This window comes from Erinaceus europaeus, chromosome 1, assembly GCF_950295315.1.
Source record: "Erinaceus europaeus chromosome 1, mEriEur2.1, whole genome shotgun sequence".
Classification (NCBI taxonomy): Eukaryota; Metazoa; Chordata; class Mammalia; order Eulipotyphla; family Erinaceidae; genus Erinaceus; species Erinaceus europaeus.
The window spans coordinates 96,642,213-96,665,106 of record NC_080162.1 but is presented as its reverse complement, the minus strand read 5'-3'; the positions used below and the strand labels follow the sequence as shown (position 1 = coordinate 96,665,106).

Here is a 22,894-nt window from a genome sequence, read left to right as displayed (position 1 = left end):
GGTTGGAGAGAACTTGACTGGAGCCAACCTGGGCTGCTGCTTACTCAGCGACACGGGAGAGAGACCAGGAATTCATGGCAGAGCGGGAATGCAATGTGTCTTTATTGATCAGAGACAACGCTTTTATATATTTAGAACAGGAAGTGGCAAGTTGGAAAAGGAAATGGCTAGGAAAGGGGGTGGAGAAAACGAAAGACCGGGAAGGTAGAAAGCTTCTGTAGCAATAGTTGCTAGGCTTTTAACTGGTGGAATTAATACACCTTGCAGGCAGGACAGGTCTTGAGGTAGAAGGAAGATAGACCAAAGGAATGGGTGGGGAATCTTTCAGGCAAAACAATGATTATGTAAATAGGCCATAGTGTCAGCAATGGAGGATGGAGCAGGGGGACTGCCTGACAGATGGGCAGTGGCTGGGAGTCAGGAGAAGGTGGCAATTCCACAGTAGCAGGTTCCAGCAAGATCCAGAGTTAGAACAGGAATAGCATACAGCCCTTATGTCAGGCAGTGTCCCAGAAGGCTTATCCTTTTATAGATTAGCTGAAGGTGGTTGTGGCTCTCTTTGGAAATGCTTATGCTCCTCCAGGGCTAGTCACATGTATCCACGTAGCCTACTGACTATCAGAAATTGCATCACTGAGAGTCAGTGACACTATTTTAACACTATCATGACATACATATGGAGAAAGAGGAGAGACCACAGCACCAGTTTTCTTCAGTGCAGTGGGGCCAGGTATTGAATCAACGTTGCACATACGACAGACCAACACACTACCCAAGTGAACTAATTCACCAGCATTAACATGACTCAGCTTACATTCAGTGCACAGCCCGTAAGAATTTGGTATCAGGAGTCAGATGTTAGTGCAGTGGGTTAAGCACAAGTGGCGCCAAGTGCAAGGACCAGCATAAGGATCCCGGTTCGAGCCCCCACTTGCAGGGGAGTCCCCACTTGCAGGGGAGTTGCTTCACAGGAGGTGAAGCAGGTATGCAGGTGTCTATCTTTCTCTCCCCCTCTCTTTCTTCCCCTTCTCTCTCCATTTTTCTGTGTCTTGTCCAACAACAACTGCATCAATAACAACAACAATAATAACTACAACAATAAAACAACATGGGCAATAAAAATAAATAAGTAAATATTTTTTAAAAAAAGAATTTGGTATCATGCTCTTTAAATTAATTACAATAGGGTTAGGAAAATAACTGAGTGGTAGAGTGTATACCTTGCATGCATGAGGTCCTGGGCTCAGACCCATGCACCACATAAAGATAAGACAGGAAAAAGCAAATAGAACATCATAAATGGCAGAGAAGTGCTTCAGTCTTTCACTAAAAAGCAAATACAAACAGTAACTACTATATTTGAAGTGCTTGACTACTGCTTAGAGTAGGTCCCAGACCTAATATGGGACCAATGGAAATGTAGTCTTCTTTGTGATACTGGAAGTTTCTGGGTTTTCTGTACAAACATCTTGGGTCTTCCATACTCTATGCACATAGAGAAAGGCCAGCACATAGGGTGCTGCCTGGTCTCCAGGTCTGCAGGATGCTCAAACACACCTGGAAAGCAAAGAAGATTCCAGAACCTGCTCTCCTGCTTCCTCAGCAAGATACATCTGAAGAGAGGACATCAGAATATCTTGACCCACTCCTGATTCCATCACCTACTGAGACCCAATATAAAGCCCCTCCCAGTAACCAGAGAACCATAGGACTAGTCTCTCTCAGCCTTTTCTGTTCCTCCGCCTAGTCTGATACTGCCTTGTTTTCCTGGGGTGCTCTTTGTTTACATGAGCCAAAGTTAATTGTACCCCAGTGTGACTGGCCAAGCACAAACATGCTTTCCGGTTCCCTCTGGAGCGGAATCCTTGTCCTTGTTCTTTGATAGTGCTGGGGTGCCCAGAACTCCACCCCAGGATCTCTGCAGCTCTGAGTCACCCTGGAAAACACCAATCCTTGTGGCCAAGGGCTGAGCTCTGATTATTCTAGTGGTTCCCTTGGCTCTTTGATTTATTGCTTTGGTGTGGTCCCAACATCCTCCCTGCAACCTTCCACACCTAAACTATTAAAAGGACAGTTTATTTTTATTTTTTATTAGTGATTTAATAATGACTAACAAGATTTTAAGATATCAGTGGTACAATTCCATACAATTTCCACCACCAGAGTTCTGTGTTCCATCTCCTCCACTGGAAGTTTCCCTATCCGTTATCCCTCCCTGGGAGTATGGACCAAAATTCTTTATGGGGTATAAAAGGTGGAAGGTCTGGCTTCTGTAATTGTTTCTCAACTGGACCTAGATGTTGGCAGGTCGATCTATATAACCCCAGCCTGTTTCTGTCTTTCCCTAGTGGTGTATGACTCTGGAGAGGTGAGACTTTGAGACATACTGGTGAGATCTTCTGCCCAGGGAAGTCAGGATGGAATCATAGTCACGTCTGCAACTTGGTGACTGAAAGACAGTAAGATACAAAGTAGAACAAATTGTTTACTAAACAGGAATCCAAAGGTAGGAATAGAGCAGATGAAATTAGGGGAAGAAACTAGAAAGTCTATTTTTAGGTATGTTCCAAGGGGCCCATGACTAGTAGTTTTTGCATCAGACTGATAGCTTCTTCTTCTTCTTCTTCTTCTTCTTCTTCTTCTTCTTCTTCTTCTTCTTCTTCTTCTTCTTCTTCTTCTTCTTCTTCTTCTTCTTTTTTTTTTTAACTATAAAGTAGGATTAGAGCAGATGGGAATAAGGATTTTAGGGTGGATAGAAGCTAGGAAGTCTATTTTAGGTATGTTCCTAGGGGCCCATGGCTGATAATTTTTGCTGGAGTATGCTAACTAACCTACAGGTGGACTAAAATTATTATCTGGAAAGATAGTGTTAGAGTTGAGAATAGGACTAGAAAGCTGGATCAGAGCAGACAGTAGCTCCCAAAATTTAAGAAAATTTATAAATATAATTAACTGGAGCTAATCAATCTGATGTGGGGCTTATATCTTTTTTTGTATTAATTTGTTTATTGGATAGAGACAGCCAGAAATTGAGATGGAAGGGGCAGATAGAGAGGAAGAGAGTCAGAGAGACACCTGGAACACTACTTCACCACTTAAAAAACTTTCCCCTGTTAAGTGGGGACTGTAGGCTCGAACCCAGGTCATTATGCATTGTAACATGTGCGCTCAACTAGGTGTGCCACCACCCAGCTCCAACCATAGGTATTTATATTTAGCACAGGGGCTAAATATAACGTCTGAGTCCCTGTCAGTTTGAGTTCACAGTCCATGGTCACAGGTGGGAACATTCTAAGCTGCACTCATTTCAGGACCAGTCTTCCTCGAGTGGCAGAGTAGGATGACTCAGCTTCCCTTCAGAGAGTGGGGCAGTCCTTGCCATTGGTATTTCATAGCGAGGGCACAGTTCTGAAGAAGCCTACAAGAGGGCTTAAGATAATATTCCTGGTAGGAATGACCAGTGAGGGTGGAGAGAGGGATCTTTTAGAAGATTCCAGAACCTGCTCTCCTGCTTCCTCAGCAAGATACATCTGAATAGAGGACATCAGAATATCTAGGCCCATTGAATTTATGGGGGAATCCAAGAATTCCCTGACTAGGGCCCCAGGTGATGGGGTGGCATGAAAGTGACCAAGAAGACCATCATTAAGTGGGATCACCTTTTCTAAAGACTCCCATCTCCAAATACAATAGTCTTAGTCTGAAGTACTGGTAGTTAGGTCTTCAACATAAGACTTTTGGAGGGGGTACAATATTGTCCATAACATTAGCTACTGTGACCTTGAGCAGGTCATTAGCCTATCTGTGTCTTAGCATCCTCCACTGTTACAAAGGTATAATGAGAAGGTTGTTGTGAAGATTAAATAAGAGCACAAGTTCTAGTTTTCAAACATTTTTAATCATAGCTTTTAAATGGTGTACTGTGGAGATGCACAAGTTGAGAACCTTAGCCAGTTGCCAAGGCCCTTAGATTAGACACATACCACAGTGGAGAGAGTAACCATAGCCAGTCACCATAGAGTTGATCAGAAGATGTCAGGTGGAACACATACATCTATATCTCTAGCTGGGACAATGTCAAATATGAGCCATCAATCCCAAGCTTCTTGGAGTATTTAAACTTTTCTTTTCTTTTTTTTTCTTTTCTTTTCTCTCCTCTTCTTTTCTTTTGCCTCCAGGGTTGTCACTGGGGCTCGGTGCCTGCACCATGAGTCTACTGCTCCTGGAGATTATTTTTTTCCCTTTTTGTTGCCCTTGTTGTGTTATCGTTGTTCTGGTTATTATTATTGTTGTTGATGATGTCGTTATTGTTGGATAGGACAGAGAGAAATGGAGAGAGGAGGGGAAGACAGAGACAGAGAGAGACATATAGAAACCTGCAGACCTGCTTCACTGATTGTGAAGTGACCATCCTTCAGGTGGGGAGCCGGGAGCTCAAATTGGGATCCTTGCATTAGTCCTTGACCCCCACTTAGAGGAGTATTTATTAATGTACAAATAATAGGTGGCTGGGGGCAGGACAGTAGCACACCCAGTTAAGTGCATGCAGATAGTACAAAGCACAAAGACCCGTGCAAGGATCTCAGTTCGAGCCCCCGCCTTCCCATCTGAATGGGGATTGCTTCACAAGAGGTGAAGCAGGTCTACAGTTATCTCTCTGTCTCCCTCTCTACTTTCCCCCCTTCCCCTCCCCTCTCAATTTCTCTCTGTCCTACAAAAGGAAAGGAAAGGAGAGGGGAAGGGAGGGGAGGGGAAGGGAGGGGAGGGGAGGGGAGGGGAGGGGAGGGGAGAGGAGAGGAGAGGAGAGGAGAGGAGAGGAGAGGAGAGGAGAGGAGAGGAGAGGAGAGGAGAGGAGAGGAGAGGAGAGGAGAGGAGAGGAGAGGAGAGGAAAATTAATCTGAAATATCCAGACTTCACCTTAGATCAGGATTCTTGGCGACAACTGGCCACAGCCTGAAATAGAGGCCTCATGGCATATTAGTCAAAGGAATGTACTTGGTAGACAAACAATAAGCAAAACCTATACTTTTTATGCAAGCATAAAGCAAAGTTACAATTAAGTAAGATTTCTAATAACAAGTATCAGGAAATCTGAGATCAGAAAACTTCAATAGTGTACCCTTGTGTATTTTTGTTGACATGCAAACTTCTTGATGAAAGAAACATATGTAATGTCCAGAGTATCACGGATATTGACAGCTTAAAATATAAATATTATTTCTCCTTTACACCTAATTATTATGAATTTAATATTACCTCTGTTTATTTTAAAAGACTTTGTGAGGGGGGAAGGAAAAATTCCATTAATAGCTTTAACTTATATATTTTTTATTCTCTTCTTTTCCTCTTAAACTATCTTTGATTCACTTTCCTCACAATTTTATCCAACTTTAATATGTTATTTTTTTGTTTTCAGAGTCATGTATTGATCATTCTGTTATATCCTTTGTCAAATAATATGTTTATGAAAGTTTAAATCAAGGTTTTTTAATCTCCATATTCCACAAGTCTCTAGGTGTTTAAAATACCTTTTTTCTCATTGAATTATCAATATTGCACAATTAGTAATATTTGGGGAAATGTGTAAAATTAATCAAAACCACATATATTATACATATTTATAAATAATTGATAATCATGAGAAGTAAAATATTGAAAATGCATTTTATTGAAATGAATTTTTATTTTCACTTCTTATGCTCTTGTATGAATACATTTATTTAGTGATAAAATTAAACATCAGTTATTCTAAATACATTTTAAATATTTGTTGATGTATTGATGAGAAAAAAAGGAAGAACACATAAGTGCCATTCATTCAAATGTCAGGTATTGAACTCAGAACTTTATGGATATAAGTCCTGCACTTTACCACTGAGCATCATTCCCAGTCTTGGCATCAATTTTATTCCTATTTACTTTGTTTTTATTTATTTATAATTGGATAGAGACAGAGAGAAATTGAGAGAGGAATGAGAGAGATAGAGGGAAAGAGATGGAGTGACACCCGTGTAGCCCTGCTTCACCACTCCTGAAGCTTTCCTCCTGCAAGTGAGGGCCAGGGGCTTGAACCCAGGTCCTTGTGCACTGTAATGTGTGTGCTTAACAAGATGTGCCACCGCCTGACCCCTCTGTTCCTATTTTAAAATAAATATTGGCTCTGAAATACCTTGTTTAGTGGAAAAGGAGGAGAGAATTATGAACTTCTCTTTGTATCATTCAATACTTTAGACTGCTTCATAGTTACATGTCAAAAGTCATATTATCAAAAATGATTTTAATACTCTTCCAACTGACCACTGTATTATTCAGTTGTTGTTGAAAGCAAAATATTGGAAACCTTCCACTTTGTGAAAGGTTTAGTTGTCCAATCATTAGTCATTCACTTTCACAAAATTGGCACCAGTATTTCAAATCACTTCTTGTTTGGTTTTTATCCCAAGGACAATTCTCTTTAGTATAAATCTGGATGAGTGAGAGGTTTATGTTTTGATTTTCAAAGTAGGATGGCTGATGTGAATGGAGAGAGTGTAAAAAGGAGATAGCCATACCTCAGACATATTCGGTGTAATGAATTCTTAGGAAAGAGTACTCTGGGAGGTACTGAAAGGTTTTCTGGAAGGAAGTTGTTTTTGCTTTTAGTTGCCTTTCCTGAGCACCCAGGGGTATGTGAACTCCAAATGAAAGGTCACTCACTGATCTATATAACTTAGAGCATAGGAAGCATTCAGAGCCCCTCCTTGCCCTGGCCCCCAGCTCCTTCTCTGCAGCATGCCCTGACCCTGAGCCCTGTCCCAGCCAGATTCTGGAGTCCCACAGTCAGTGCACCACAGAACTAGGCCTGGGTGGTGGGGAGGGACCCTCCGTTACAACCCTGGTCCCATGCCTTGATTCCTGGGCAGGAGCATATGCTCCTGCTCTTTCAGCCCCTCTTTTCCAGTAGATACTGGGGAGGGAAGGGTACCACAGAGTCAGGACTGGGAGGTTGGGTTTCTAGGTTAAATTTCTGGGCTAGTCCCTGGTCATCTCTGGGTCCCCGTTTTCCTGACTGAAGCTGAGTTGAAATGATGGCTCTTTGAAGGTTCTGGTGGGTCTGTGTGGGGGCAGAGCTTGACTTCCTGCTACCCTTCCCATTAGTAGCTTTATCCAACCCAGTTTTGCTGCTTTGAGACTGCACCTTCGAGGTCCTGTGAGCTGCCCACTCAACAGTTTTGCTCATAGGAGAGGCTGAGTGCATGTGCTTGCTTCCCTGTGCTGCTGTTTTCATTGAAACGAAACAGCAGACTTGACCCAGGCAGCTCTGACAGCCCAGCCTGCCCAGCCACCCTGAACATCTAGGAGCTTCCTGGGAAGGTGGGCATGTTACAGAACTATAGAGGCACTCCAGCTGAGGGGCTTTCCGTATTCTTGTGCCAGTGTGTCCATCCTCTGGCCTGGGCAATGCAGACAGCTGCTCAGTCCAGCCTCGACTCCACTGCAGCTCAGCAGCCTGGTTATTTATGAGGGACCATGCAGGCCTGAGCCTAGCTGCCACCACCCCACCCCACCCCTCTTTGCTCTCCTTTATTGAAGCTTTGCTGTTGTCCTATTTGTGTCTCCATCTTCATCCATTTGTTGAATAATAAAAGGCAGGAGAATGATGGGACAAAAAGTCATTACTATTGATCTGTAAATGATCTAGCACATAGTAGACTCGTATGAAATAGAATTCAGTGAGAGTTTAGGTACTAATTGGACATTGGACCAGATAAACCTATCCTCTGTCATTCTGATTTGTAATCTGCACCAATCACTTTCATGACAAAACTTTCCAAGGATAGTAATTGGACACAGCAGTTATTGAGGCTGGGGCTCAGCCGGATAGTCTTAGTCTCTGCAGGAGCCACTCATGCAGTTGTAGTTCACTGGTAGATTGGTTGAGACCATTTGTGTCTGCTCCATACAGTGTTATTTGTGCTAGGCTTGCCAGTATTCTTCTCATCTTGGCATAAGAATTCCCTGCACTGAGAGTGAGTAAATTTCAGAGCAGAGGAGCCTTTTAAATCTTTGGTTAATGCTTCACTGACCAAAGCAAGTCAAGTGACCAAGCTTGAGACTGCCTGTGGATAAATAGAGGGAAGGGTGATTCAGTGGGAACATTGATCTACCAGACAACCTTAGGACCCTATGACTTTTTTCGTTTTATTTATATTTAAGGTGAATTCAGTTAAGTGTAATAGACTGGCTGCTTATTAAAACAAGTGCCAACATAGTCTTACTTTCTCTCTGTAACAAGAGTAGTTTGTTTTTCAACAAGGTCCACTGTGGAGGAAATTTCCCCCAAAACTATTTTCCCAAAGGTCTTGTTTTAGTCCTGGAAGAACATTGGCTAGAGAATGATAATCTATTTTAGAGAGAGGACATTCTAAGTAGAGAAAGATAGTTCCGGTTGCCTCCAAAAGGATTTTTTATTACCAAGGCAGAGCTTAGAAGTTGAGTGACTCTATTATTCCATGACCTTTCATGTTAAAATGTAACTCGGTCTAGACTGACCAAAACAATTCTTTAAGTTACACAGCTAGGAAATCTTCAGTGCAAATCTTCATATCTGGCTATATCCAATAGAAAAAAAAAACTAGTATAGCCATGGGCTCTTTGGAATATAAATAAAATAGGACTACTATCTAAAAAATGGAGACACCCCAATTCTTCATCTGAACTGTTCCAGCCTTTAGGTTCATGATTAGGCAACAACTTGTTTGGCTCTATATGTTAACTCTTTTTTCAGCCACCAGGTTCCAGGTGCTAACATGAGGCCAGCTGGACTTCCCTGGGCAGACAACCCCACCAATGTGTCCTGGAGCACCGCTGCTCCAGAGGCCCGCCCCACTAGGGAAAGAGAGAGGCAGGCTGGGAGTATGGATCAACCTGCCAATGCCCATGTTCAGTGGGGAAGCAATTACAGAAGCCAGACCTTCCACCTTCTGCACCACCACCCCCATAATGACCCTGGGTCCATACTCTCAGAGGGATAAAGAATAGGAAAGCTATCAGGGGAGGGGAGGGAATATGGAGTTCTGGTGATGGGAACTGTGTGGAGTTGTACCTCTCTTATCCTATTATCCTATGGTTTTTGTCAGTGTTTCCTTTTTATAAGTAAAAATTAAAAAAAAAAAGAAAAATATTGGGTCACTGTGGTGCCTATGAAATAGCTCTGCTATACTCATTCCAAGAGAAAAGTGAAAGCTTTGAGGGGTGACTTGTATCATTATCTGGGAAACTCTGGGTCCCTATATTTCATGGTAATTCCTGAAATATATATATAAATATATATTTATAATATATTTATATAATAATAAATATATATATATCCATGAATATATATATTCATTTTTAACCATGTATATTTTAACCAAATATATATTTATAATATATTTATATTTATAATAAATTTATATATTCGTGAATATATATGCATATATATATTCTTTTTTTTTTTTTTAACCAGAGCACTGCTCATTGGTAATGTGGTGGATTGAAACTGGGACCTCAGAGCCTCAGGCATGAGAGTCTGTTTGCATAACGATTATGCTATCTCCCCCACCCCTGAAGTATATATATCTAAAGGAGCATTTGTTTACTATGTTTTATTTTTGTTCTTTCACAGTGAGACATTATTTGGTGAAATGCCCACAAAACAGGTAAGAATATTTTTTTCAAGTGAATCTATTTATTATTTTTATATATTGTCAATATATTAATTTAAGTATGTGTCTTTACCTAAATATCTGTATATAAGTCTGAGAACAGGCCTAAAATTGTGTGCTTTGCATACATCTATGTGTTTTCAACCGTAGTGCATATTCTGACTGTCCTTAAGAGAACACATGTTGCCTAAGCTAGTCTAACATTTATGCTGAAGAATTGGTACCTGCCCTCGGAGGACTGCTTTTCTTATATAAAAAAAGGGCTGGAAACTAGAATAAACATTTTTGTTGTCTCTGAGAGCAATACTCTTAATATCATCAACAATTTTATCTAACAAATTAGATAGCATTGATGAAGTAGGAAGATTCCTGGAATGATGCAAACTACAAAGACTGATTTCAGAAAGGAAGCAGTCATCTGAATAAACTTGTGACAAGTCAAGAAACTGAAATGAAAGCTAAATGGTTTCTTCTCAACCAAGAAAATCCCAGGCCCATGCTAATTTATTGGCAGTGTATATCAAGAATTTATGAATGAAATTCTAAAAATTCTTTAAAATATTTAGAAAGTAGAGTTATTGTTGTTGTTGTTGTTTTCCCCCTCAACAGATGTTGCTGGTGCTAAGTATGTAAAGAATTCCTTTTCTTTCTTTTTGGCTCTAGGGTTATTGCTGGGGCTCGGTGCCTGCACTACTAATACACTCCTCTGGGAGGCTATTTTTTCCCTTTTGTTGCCCTTATTGTTTATCCTTGTTGTTATTGTTGATATTGTTGTTGTTGTTGGATAAGACAGAGAGAAATCAAGAGAGGAGGGAAAGACAGAAAGATAGACACCTGCAGACCATCTTCACCACCTGTGAAGTGACCCCCCTGCAGATGGAGAGCTGGGGGCTCGAACTGGGATCCTTGCTGTTCCTTGAGTTTCATGCCATGTATGCTTAACCCACTGTTTTACTACCTGACCCCTGTAAATAATTCTTAAACTCAATGACAGCATAAGCAATAACACAATTAAAATGGCACCAAAGAGTTTTAAATAGACCCATACAAGAAGAGTGTGGATGATGGTGAGGTCTTCTTGACGCCCTGACCACCTCTCTCAAGTGTGAATGTACCACCACCTCCCTCTGCATGCTAGGAAGTCTGAATTTGGTTGTGAGTACTTTAAAATTGATAGTCATGGAACTAGACAAGGAATGAGTGCTGAGTACAGCAAAGCCAGACATAGGAAGGTTACAGCTATAGATGCTGCAGATGGTAAAGCCATACAGCTTTCAAGCCCAGGCCTGGAGATTTCAACCACATACTACAACTGTATTGATTTATTGTGTGTTTTTTTCCATTGTTATTGTTTGTTTTTTGCCCCCATATGTAACGTATTCCCACCCCTCCTCAGTCCCGGTTCACCTGAGCAAGAGAGTAGTGAGGTCAGGGACAGCAGGCACATTGTGTTTCCTGGCTAACTTCCTGTATTCTCATTGTCACTTGCTATGCTGGCTTGTCGCTTCCCTTTAGTGCCTTTCTTTCATAGCCCCCAGGCCATGGTAAGCATAGAAGGATGGGGGTAGGGAGTTGTAAGATAGGGCCTTCTTGTTATTCCTGTAGTCATGTAAAGAACACTCCTATGCTACAATTTACTATGATGATACTGTATTGTTTGTGGTAGATGGAACTGGAGGTGAAATAAGTAAAGAGAGTGAAAGATAACTGCTAGATATTTTCACTCATGGGGAATATGGACAACTAAAGCAAACAAGCTTGCAAAAGAAACAGTCAACAGATTTTTCTCTTAGTGAAAACTATGGTGGCTATCAGAGGGAGGTATGGGGGAGTGAGCTGAGGAATTCTGATGTTGGTTTTAGTGAATTACATACACATATATATGGGTGTGAAACTATACTCCTGGAATCTTGTGGTTTTGTAAACTACTGTTAAATTATGACTAATAGAAATGATTATATGTAAAAAAAATGTTTCTACAAATGAAAAAGAATATTCTATTTGGGGTTAGTCTGGGAGATACAGTTTAAGTCATACCACCTGGTAGTTTGGTCACCTTGGGTCACTAACTCTGCTTCTCTGTAAGGTCTCAGCCTCCACAAAATAGGCATAGATGTCTCTTTGTCCCTGTGGCTCATGGTCATTGTGAGGATTCAATCACGGCAGCTCTGGACTGAGTCCTTGTAATTACTCACGGTGCGTCCATGCAGTGCCTCAGATGAACACTTCGGGGGATTCATTTTGAATCCTCATAAAAACCCTGCTAGCTACAAATTAGTCTCCCCAGACTAAGAATATGAATAAAACTGCCAACTATTAGATAAATAGCTAGCCTTCTGTACTATTTATGAGCCTTTTGATTGAAGGTGACAGAAAAGCCAACTTAGACATAGTCACAAAGGGACTTAGCTGGATTACCTAACTAGGGATGTCACAGTGGGTGGGCCTCCAGGTGGCTTCATCCAAGGGACAGAGATTTCTCTGGGTGCTGGCTCTCTCCCTAGCTCTTTTCTGGGCAATGCTGCCTTCAGGCCAGATCAGTTTTTCTTGTGAAGGGCAAGATGGCAGCAAGGCACCCACTCCTGACCCCAGAAAGGAGTCATCTCTCTCCCTAGCTCTTTTCTGGGCAATGCTGCCTTCAGGCCAGATCAGTTTTTCTTGTGAAGGGCAAGATGGCAGCAAGGCACCCACTCCTGACCCCAGAAAGGAGTCATCTCTCTTCCTAGCTAGCAAAAAAAAAAACAACAACTGTACCTCATTATTACTAGAGAAGCCAGAACCAAGTACCGAGGCAAGAAGAAAAGACTGTGCTGAGAAGGAACTGGGGTTAATGTCATCCAAATCCGTGCCATTAGCCTTGGGATAGTAATCCAGTGATTCCTCCCTGCCACTATTCCAATGAACTGAGACCAAGACACTGATAGAACTGCTAAATACTAACAAAAGACCTCCTGATCTTACTAGTTAGCAGTCAGAGAAATCTTAACTTCCCAAACAAAGTCAGCAGCCTTGTAAGGCATCTGTTCAGAGTTTATGAAGCTGGCAGGGATTGCAGAAGAAGATCTCAAACAGAGATTTCCCAGAAAAAAAAATCTCTTCTAGGATATAAGCCATTTTAGACAAAAGACCACATGAAGTTATGGAGAGGGAGATGCCTTGGCTACTACCTCATGAAGGAGCAATTTGGCCTTCTTTTTTTTTTTTTCCTTTTCCATTTTATGTTGTGGAGGACAGAAAGAAGTTGAGAGGGGAGGGGGAAATAGAGAGGGAGAGAGAAAGATAGACATCTGCAGACCTGCTTCACCACTTGTGAAGTGCAGATGGGGAGCTAGGGGGAGCTCAAACTGGGATCCTTGCTCTTCATACTATGTGTGCTTACCTGGTGCATCATGGCCTGACTCTCTGCCTCTCTTTCTGACAAAGTTAACCCAAAGTAGGGAAGCTGTAGTGATTAATAATAATAATAATAGTAGTAGTAATAATAATAAGCTAGGCGGTAGCGCAGCAGGTTAAGCGCACATAGTGCAAAGCATAAAGGTTGGCATAAGGATCCCAGTTCAAGCCCTCAGTTCCCCACCTGAAGGGGGGTCACTTCACAGGCAGTGAAGCAGGTCTGCAGGTGTCTATCTTTCTCACCCCCTCTCTGTCTTCCCTTTCTCCCTCAACTTCTCTCTGTCCTATCCAGCAACAATGACAACAATAATAATAGCAACAACGAAGAAGAAGGGCAAAGGGGAGAAAGTAGCCTCCAGGAGCAGTAGATTTGTGGTGCAGGCACCAAGCCTCAGCAATAAACCTGGAGGCAAAATAATAATAATAACAACAGTAACAACAACAATAATAATACTATATATAGAACACAAGCAGTTGAAAATAAACCAGCTCCACCCCAAAGGCCTGTCTGTCCTTTGGAGCCCAGCTCTGGCTGGGCCCAGCTCCTTCAGTCAGGGACTCTGAGAGCTGATTCCATAGCAATAATGAGACTGCTAATACTGGCCAGACAGTTATAGGGACCATTAGTTAGTGATCACTGTACACCAAACTGAATTCAAGGCGTTTGACATGTATTTCTCATTTCTGAAAACACATCATTTCAAGGCACCTTTACCTTGGAAATGAAGTTCTGCAATTTTAAGCAACTCTTGTATGTGGTATCAGTTGAACTTGTATGTTCCACTGGCAGGAAAGCTTATTCAAAAGCCTAGAGTGAGACTTCAGGCAATTTGTCCTATTTGCACAAACCCTTGACCTTTGTCACTGACAGCTGACTTTAACAGGGAGGAAGGGGATTCTTTTTCCATCACAGATTACTGTGAATATTGATGACAGTCATTTGACACCATAGTTGTTGAGACCAGTGTTCCTCCTTAAAGATTCCTTGCTACTGTGGGGTGATGAGTACACTACATGGAATCATGGAAAAGGATCCTTAGACTGCCTACAAAGAAACTAGTGAATCGTCCAGGGGGTCTGTGTCAGATAGTCTCATGGTTAATGAAATGCAGGAGGAAGAAGGGAAGTATATGGATGTTTCAGGAGGTGAAATGGATCAACTGTAGCAATGATTCTCATGGACAGTGTGGAACAAGACAAGCTCAGGAGGAGAGGGCTCCAAATAGCAGGCATAGGAAGACCACACCTTTCTAAGCTCCAAACTGGAAACGCTTTGTGGGCCAGGGACTCTTGTTTAACAAACATAACTTGGCAACCCTAGCATGACAAATCTCTGCCTTACAAAGCAGAGAGCTTGGTGTGCAGGAGTGGAGAGAAAAGGAGATTAAACAGACTTTAAGGAAGCACTTAGAATTACAATTCATATCTTAAAATACAAAAAAATTACCTTGAACCACAGAAGCTTGGGGCATGTAGACTGGGTATATAAAAAGTCCTTGGTAGGAATGGTAAAATTCACCTCTAGTAATCTTCCAAAGAGAGACAGGTACTACACAGCTGTTTGATGGAGCTAAAAGGACTGCTTAGACCACAGATGCTGTGGTTTAATTTAAGGATACTTTGATCTCATGATTGTGAAAGTATGGTGTGACCAGGTCTATGATTCTTAGTTATAATTATGTTCTCTAGTGGGGCCAGTGCAATTTATGCTGGCCTGCCCGCCTGCCTGCCTTTCTTTCTTTCTTTCTTTCTTTCTTTCTTTCTTTCTTTCTTTCTTTCTTCCTGCTCTCAAACACACTTAGCTTTAGAGTAGAGCATAGAAGATTCCTTGCTGCTGGCCTATACCCATGCCCACCTCCATTTTGGCAACTGACATCATTATTCCAGACTATTTCCAGGAATGTGAAGAACTATGTGTCTCTCCTCTGCCCACTCTCAGGCCATTATGGCCCTTGGTCTTGGACACCAGATACAATGTTTAATCTCCAAATTCCATCCAGCACTTGGACAGGCTCCTTCTTTTTACACCAGGACAGGGTTTAAACTGCAACTGCTCTGAGAACTCTGAATTTAGTACAAACTTAACATGCAAATTCCTGACACCTTCTTCTTCAGGAGCTTAAACTTGGAGCTGCTATTGTGACTGTTAGCTTGCCATTTTCCTGTCCTAGATTTCTAGTTCTTTGTTAGCTCAGCTAGAACCATAGTCCTTGCTTTAGGGCCAAGGAATCAGGCCTACCTAGATCAGCTCCCAGACTCCTTCCTGGTCTCTCTGAAGCTTCATTTCCATGTCTGAAAGGGTCAGAGATTCTGAATAGCAAGCACTCTCTCAGTGCATTGCACAGAATCGAAGCATGGGTGGCTGTTAATGGCATCAGTTTCTGGAAAACATGGGTGCTCATAATTCACTTAATAATTGACAAAATCCAGGTTGTCTGCCTTACCTAGTGTCTAGGGGCAGCTTCCCATTGCTCAGGAGCATAGCTTCTCCCTCAGCTACCCTTTCCTGCCTGGACTGTTCTGGGCTAGCAATTATAGAGCCCCACAGTATTTGTGGCAGCAGGAAGGCATACTGGACTATCTTTGGCAGAAAGATTTTCTTTTTAAAAAAATGTCTTAATTTATTTATTGGATAGAGACAGCCAGAAACTGAAGGGGGGAGGAGATAAAAAGGGAGAGAGACAGAGAGACACCTACAGCCCTGCTTCACTTCACTGCTCACAAAGCTTTCCCCCTGTAGGTGGGGACCAGGAGCTTGAACCTGGATCCATGTGCACTCAACCAGGTGCGCCACCACCCACTCAGCCCCAGCAGAAAGATTTTCTGATCAGGTTGAATTTGAAACTTGCAGTCCTCCCCCTAGGCCAAGACGTGGAATTATGAAATACGTAAGTGGCCATGCTGTGAAATGTCCTGTGCTGCATGTACACATCAGAGATTGGGGCAAATTATACTTATCCACTTCCTGTCCATTTTAATTTATTCTACATGGTCTCACCTGGCCCTCTTAATAATCCCGTGAGATGAGGGTACATCACCTTATTATACAGGTTAGGGGATGAGATGAGACTCAGGGAAATGAGTGATTTATGCAGTATCTTAGTGGAACCACATTTAGTGCAGGCTTTCTGACCCTGACCCAGGCCCATTCACTAATGTCAGCCATCACATGATGTGGAACTGAGGTGTTGTGTGAGATAGAGGTGAGGTGCCATTGTGGGATAGAGGCTCCAGTAAGAAGTGACCAGGTCAGAACTCTTGACATGTCAAAACAAGGGCCCCACATGTGCACTGCCTGCCACACCCTCCTTAAAATCACAAAGGCAGCCCTGTTCCCCACAAATAACATGTCTCTCTAGTCATACAGCTCTTTAATTTAGATAGTTGCTGGCTGGCTTTCTTTCTTAATTTGACTGTCTCCAAAAACGTGTACTTCCTTATGCCAGAGTCAAAATGCAATACCACTTTAATCTAAGATGGTGAGCAAGTTTCTTTTTTCTCTCTTAATTTCTCTGTTTGTTTATTTGTTTTGCTATTGCCACCAGAATTATCATTGGGGGTCAGTGCTGACCTCCCAGCAGCCAATTTTTCTCTTTCTTCTTTCTATTTTTCTCTCTCTCTCCCTCTTTTTTTTTGGAGTTGATACTGTTACAGTTTTATTTGAAGTTATTTTCTTTAATTTTTTTATTTAAAAAAGGAGACATTACAAAACCATAGAATTTGTATTTGATAGGGCAGAGAGAAATTGAGAAGGGGTAGGTACAGAGGGAGAGAAAAAGCTACACATCTGTAGACCTGACTCACTGCTCATGAATCTTTCCCCATGCATGTGGGGAGCGGGGCCTTGAACCCAGGCCCTTGTACAAGGTAACGTGAGTGCTTAACCAGGTGTACCATCACCCAGCTCCCCTAGACTCCCTTAGTAAAAAAAAAAAAAAATTCCTGCTGATCCTGTGGAGTCAGTAGAGCTCATAAAATTTGTTTGTTTAATTGTTTGTTTTTCCAGAGCAGTGGTGTGGTGCAGGAGAATAAACTTGGGACCTCAGAGCTTCAGGCATTAGAGTCTGTTTGCATAACCATTATGCTGTTTTCCCCACCCTATGGCTCCTAAAATTCTGAGACGTCCATTGGAGGCCACCATGGTGATTCATTGTACATGAACTCTCATTGTTGAAGTATGAATTAAAACTAAATTTGGTTTAGTGCAGTTTTACTGTTTTGAAAGAAAATGATGATGACAAAGTAGAATGTTTTCAGCCTGCTGAAATATCCTAGACATAATGAGATATTTTATACAAATGATGTCCCCAAATTTTAATTTTATATTGAAGAGTTCAACAAATCCAAGAGAAGGAAAACAGGATATACTATTTGACTCTGCAGTGTTATAGCTGGAAAGGTCATTCTAAATAGAAGCAGTAGAACAAAAAGAGAATATACAACAATTTTTAGCTAAAACAGACAAAGTGTGCATTTAATACAGTACCAACATATAAGGAAAATTGGGAGAAATGTTTTCAAGAAATACATCCAGTTGATATGAAAGATATATGCAAATGTATAAGAAAAATCCAGACCCCAATAAAAAGTAGGGGACGATGTCTAGGCATCATTCACAACTGAGGAAATGCAGTTGAAAATGTACATGGGAAATACCCATCCTCACCACCAAGTGGAAGAATGTAACTAAAAGGCAGTCCATTTTTATTCATTGAAATTTGCAATTTTAAAAAATGAGGAACTGACAAAATAGCTCAGTTGGATAATGGGCTGCTTTGCCATGTGCACTACTACCCAGATTTGAGTCTGGTCCATACTGCATTGAAGGAAACTTTGGTGCTGTGGTTTCTTTCTTTCTCTCTCTGCTCCTCTGTCTTTCTCTTTTTGTCTGAAAAAGTTATCCCAACTGACAGGTATAGAGTAGTGCTAATTTTTTCAGAAATCATTTTGATAGTTGGCATTAAGTGACTTTCAAGATGATCCTACTGGAGACCATGTGGTGGTGCATCCAGTTAAACGCACATAGCACTATGAGTAAGGACCATTCAGGAACCTGGGTTTGAGCCCCCAACCCCAATATTCAGGGGGGAAGCTATATGAGCAGATCTGCAGGTCATCAGGTGTCTCTCTTTCTCCTTTTCTATCCCCCCTCCCCTTTCAATTTCCCTCTGTCTTATCCAATAAAATAGAAAAAAGTAAATAAAAGGAAAAAATGGCCACTTGGAGCAGGCCTGGTGGATTCATAGTGCCAGCACTGAGCCCCAGTAATAATCCTGGAGGCAAAAATACTAAGAAAGAGAGAGAGAGACAGAGACAGAGAGAGAGAGAAAGAAATGAAGAGAAAGGAACAAAGAAAGATTAGATAGATAGATAGATAGATAGATAGATAGATAGATAGATAGATAGATAGATGGATGGATGAATGGATGGACAGACAGACAGACACAGAGAGAGAGAGAGAGATAGTAGGGAGGGAGGGAGGAAGGAAGGAAGAAAGGAAGAAAAGAAAGAAAGGAAAAAGGAAGAAAGGAGAAAAGAAGGAAGGTCCTGCTTTTTTGACTAATAAATAGTTCTGCCTCTAAAAGTCCAACTTGAAAACAAAAAGTCTACACATAAAATCATTGTGCATAATATATTTACACTAATGCTATTTGTATGTAAAGCTAGGAAGCAAATTAGTTGTTTAAATATCAAGGAATGACTAAGTAAACAATGGCACATTGTCTTACTATGATAATATGAGGACATAGAGAATGTAGTATGAGGATTATAGAGAAAATATAAATTAAGTAAAAGAAGGTCCAAACCCGTAAGCCAGTGTAGTAAAAAGTACAATCTGGGGATCAGGTGGTAGCACAGTGAGTGTAGCACAGTGGATTAAGGGAACATGGCAAGAAGTGCAAGGACCAGCATAAGGATCCCTAATGGAGCCCCCCGGCTCCCCACCTGCAAGAGGGTCACTTCACAAGCAGTGAAGCAGGTCTGCAGGTGTCTATATTTCTCTCCCCCTCTCTGTCTTCCCATCCTCTCTCCATTTCTCTGTCCTGTCCAACAACAACATCACCAATGACAACAATAATAATAACCACAACAAGGTCGACAAAAAGGGGAAAACATAGCCTCCAGAAGCGTGGATTCGTGATGCAGGCACCAAGCCCCAGTGATAACCCTAGAGGCAAAAACAAAACAAACAAACACACAAAACCCCCCATAATTTATAAGAATTTAGGAGAATTAAAACTTACATCCATAAACAAAAGTTTATGTCCACATACATTGATTCCTGCTTTATTCACAGTTGCCAAACCTTAGAAGCAACAAGATGTAGGTCCAGTAGGTAAATGAAAATGTAAGTACTACGTAATACTATTTAGCTCTGAAAGGAAAATAGCTGTGAAGTCATGAAAAGACACGAAGGAAATGCCAATGCAGATTTCAAAGTGAATGAAATCGGCCTGATAAGACTACCCACTGTATAATTCTGACTCTGACATTCTGGGAAGAACAAAACTATGGAGACAGGCAACAGATCATTATTTGGCAGGGCTTGGGAAAAGAGAGGGATGAATAGGTGGAACATATAATTTTTTTAAAGTTTATATAATTTTTATTTATAAGATGGAAATAGTAATGAGACCATAGGATATGAGGGGTATAATTCCACACAGTTCCCACTGCCAGAATTCCATATCACACCCCCTCCCTTAATAGTTTCCCTATTCTTTATCCCTCTGGGAGTATGGACCTAGGATCATTATGGGGTGCAGAAGGTGGAAGGTCTGGCTTCTGTAATTGCTTCCCCACTGAACATGGGTGTTGGCAGGTTGATCAATACTCCCAGCCTGTCTCTTTCCCTGGGGAGGTTGGGCTCCAGGACACATTGGTGCGATCATCTGCCCAGGAAGTCTGGCTGTCATCATGGTAGCATCTGGAACCTGGTGGCTGAAAGAAAAAAAAAAAAAGAGTTCAAATATAAAGCAGAACAAATTGTTGACTCATCATGAACCTAAAGGCAAGAATGTTGCAGATGAAGATTTGGGGTCTCCATTTTGGAAAAAGCTAGGTAGGTCTATTTTAGGTATATCCCAAGGGGCCCATGAATTTACTAGTTTTTGCCTGAGTTTGACATATAATTTGCAGGTGGGACCAAGTTATTGTCTGGGGAGATAATGTCATAGTTGGAAAAAGGACTAGAGTTTTTTTTTTAATTTTTTTTTTATTTAAGAAGGGATTAATTAACAAAACCATAGGGTAGGAGGGGTACAACTCCACACAATTCCCACCACCCAATCTCCATAACCCACCCCCTCCCCTGATAGCTTTCCCATTCTCTATCCCTCTGGGAGCATGGACCCAGGGTCATTGAGGGTTGCAGAAGGTAGAAGGTCTGGCTTCTGTAATTGCTTCCCCGCTGAACATGGGCGTTGACTGGTCGGTCCATACTCCCAGTCTGCCTCTCTCTTTCCCTAGTAGGGTGTGTCTCTGGGGAAGCTGAGCTCCAGGACACACTGGTGGGGTTGTCAATCCAGGGAAGCCTGGCCAGCATCCTGATGGCATCTGGAACCTGGTGATTCAAAAGAGAGTTAACATACGAAGCCAAACAAATTGTTGAGCAATCATGGACCCAAAGCTTGGAATAGTGGAGAGGAAGTGTTAGGGAAGTACTCACTGCAAACTCTAGTGTACTTCTGCTTTCAGGTATATATTTTGCAGTAGTTTATGGATACGTGTGAACATAAGCTCTCTCTCACAGAAACTGGTGTATATCTAGGTTATGGGACTTTGTTAGAAAGTGAGCCACCTGAGATGAAATTAGAGTGTACTATAAAAGGAAAGATCTCACCCGAGTAATGAAGCTGAAGAGTTGTCATTCCACACGTGAAGTCTCTGGACACTGTCTGCGGTGAAGCATGTTGAGGTGGCAATCATTGCGTTGGTGAGGTTGTGATCGGCGGATACAATATTATTTGGTATGGATTGGGAGATGCATACGGGAAAGTGGGCCCTATCCAAGGGTTCCAGGACTGGGGGAAGTAGGGGCTCTATAGTGGAGATGTGAGGTTCCTGCTGTCTTAGGGTTCAAAAAGACAATCGATAGTTAATGTTATCATCACATTATTTGGTAATTGGGTTAACTTTGAAAAGTCCTTTTGTTATGGTTTGCTGTACAGTATCCAGTATCTTGTATATAGCTGTGCTGTTGGATGCTTCTAATCTACTTGGTCTAGGCTTTTGAGAGAGTCTGCATATCAAATACACAGCCTATATATTAAAAAGATTCAGTTTGTGTTTTGAAAAACTTTGAGACATACAATTGATTTTCCCCCTCTCATATTAATTAACTACTGATTTAGGACTAGAGTTTTTTTTTATATCAGTTCAACTCTTTTGTATGATACTTCAGTGATAGATCCTTTGTACATTTGTCTAGATAGCATGAACAATACCAAGAGTGAATCCTAGTATAAACTATGCATTTGGCTGATAATGATGTGTCCAGATATTTCTTTATCAATAACAGTGTATCACTTTGGGGGAGGACAGTAATGAAGAGGAAGCACTTTTCAATTCTGGCATATACTCATGCAGGGGATTGAACCTATAACTTTGGAACCTCAGGTGTGAAAGTCTTTTGCATAACCATTCTGCTACCAGACGGGGCCTGGTGGTGATGCACCTGGTTAAGTGCACATATTATAATGTACAAGGACCAGGGCTCAAGCTCTCTGTCCCCATCTGCAGGAAGAAAGTTTCACAAGTTGTAACAGCACTGCAAATGTCTCTCTGTCTCTCACCCTCTGTACCTCTCTTCTCTCCCAATTTCTTTCTGTCTCTATCCAATAAATAAGTACATAAAATATTTTAAAGGAGTTCTGCTAGTGTTATAAAAAAGTAAATCAAAAAAGAGAAAGAACAGAAATATTTAACAAGATTGAGTCCTGGTTAAAGTAAAATTATTTTATTTAGCTCCTATGCCCGCAATTACCACTTTAGTACAAGAACATGCAGTGGTTAAAAAAAAAAAAATGCAAAAAAAAAAAAAAAAGAAGAAAACCATATGGTCATGTATTTAAGTAGCTTTTAAGTTTTCTGATCTCTTGTTTTCTTTTAGGAATCAGAGTTTTGTAAACACACATTCATTCTGACTGTTTGTGAATTTTCCCAGTTGACCTTGTACTCTGAAGCTATGATCTGTTAAAATTTCTGTTCCCAGTAAAAATAAACTATCTTTGGGGATTTTCAGTGGAAACTATCCCACAATGAGTAATTCAGTCATCATTTTAAAATATTAGGACGATAGTTGAGTAATATATTTTCTGTTACTAAGTATATTTAGATATGTGGCAGTGTTTGATTTGTTTTTATTGAAGATGATACCATCACATGATTTAATAATTAAAATGTAAAGTGATTAAAAGCATATAAAGACAGATGTAACATGTGTGTATGTATCTACATGACTGCATATGTACATACCTGTGTATGTATGTATAGTATATATGTACATATATACTTTCCTAACTCCCTGTCTCATCTCCCATATGTTTAGTTTCTCAGCATCCTCATCCTATGAAACCATTATCTTAAGTATTTTGTGTCTACTTCCAGAGTTTCTTTATGTGTATACATGTAAATACTTGTATATATTTTCCCCACTAATGCAGAAAAAGTGACACATTTCACACATTGTCCAATGCCTAGCTTTTCAATTTCACAATGTATCTTTCTTTCTCAGCACGTAAATAGCTTCTTCTTTCCTTTTTATAGCTACATAGGACCCAGGTGTCGATTTATGAAGTTACCATCATTATCCT

The 22,894-nt window shown here is 41.1% G+C and overlaps 1 protein-coding gene across 2 annotated transcripts in view; it reads left to right on the top strand.

Moving 5' to 3' along the window:
* VSTM4 (V-set and transmembrane domain containing 4) overlaps nucleotides 1-22,894 on the top strand; it is a 106,454-nt gene that overhangs the window by 54,744 nt on the left and 28,816 nt on the right. For both annotated transcript variants that reach the window (XM_060191366.1, XM_007526480.3), the window contains one exon: nucleotides 9,647-9,680. In XM_060191366.1, the coding sequence (XP_060047349.1) occupies nucleotides 9,647-9,680 (34 nt within the window). The remainder of the gene's footprint in view (nucleotides 1-9,646; nucleotides 9,681-22,894) is intronic.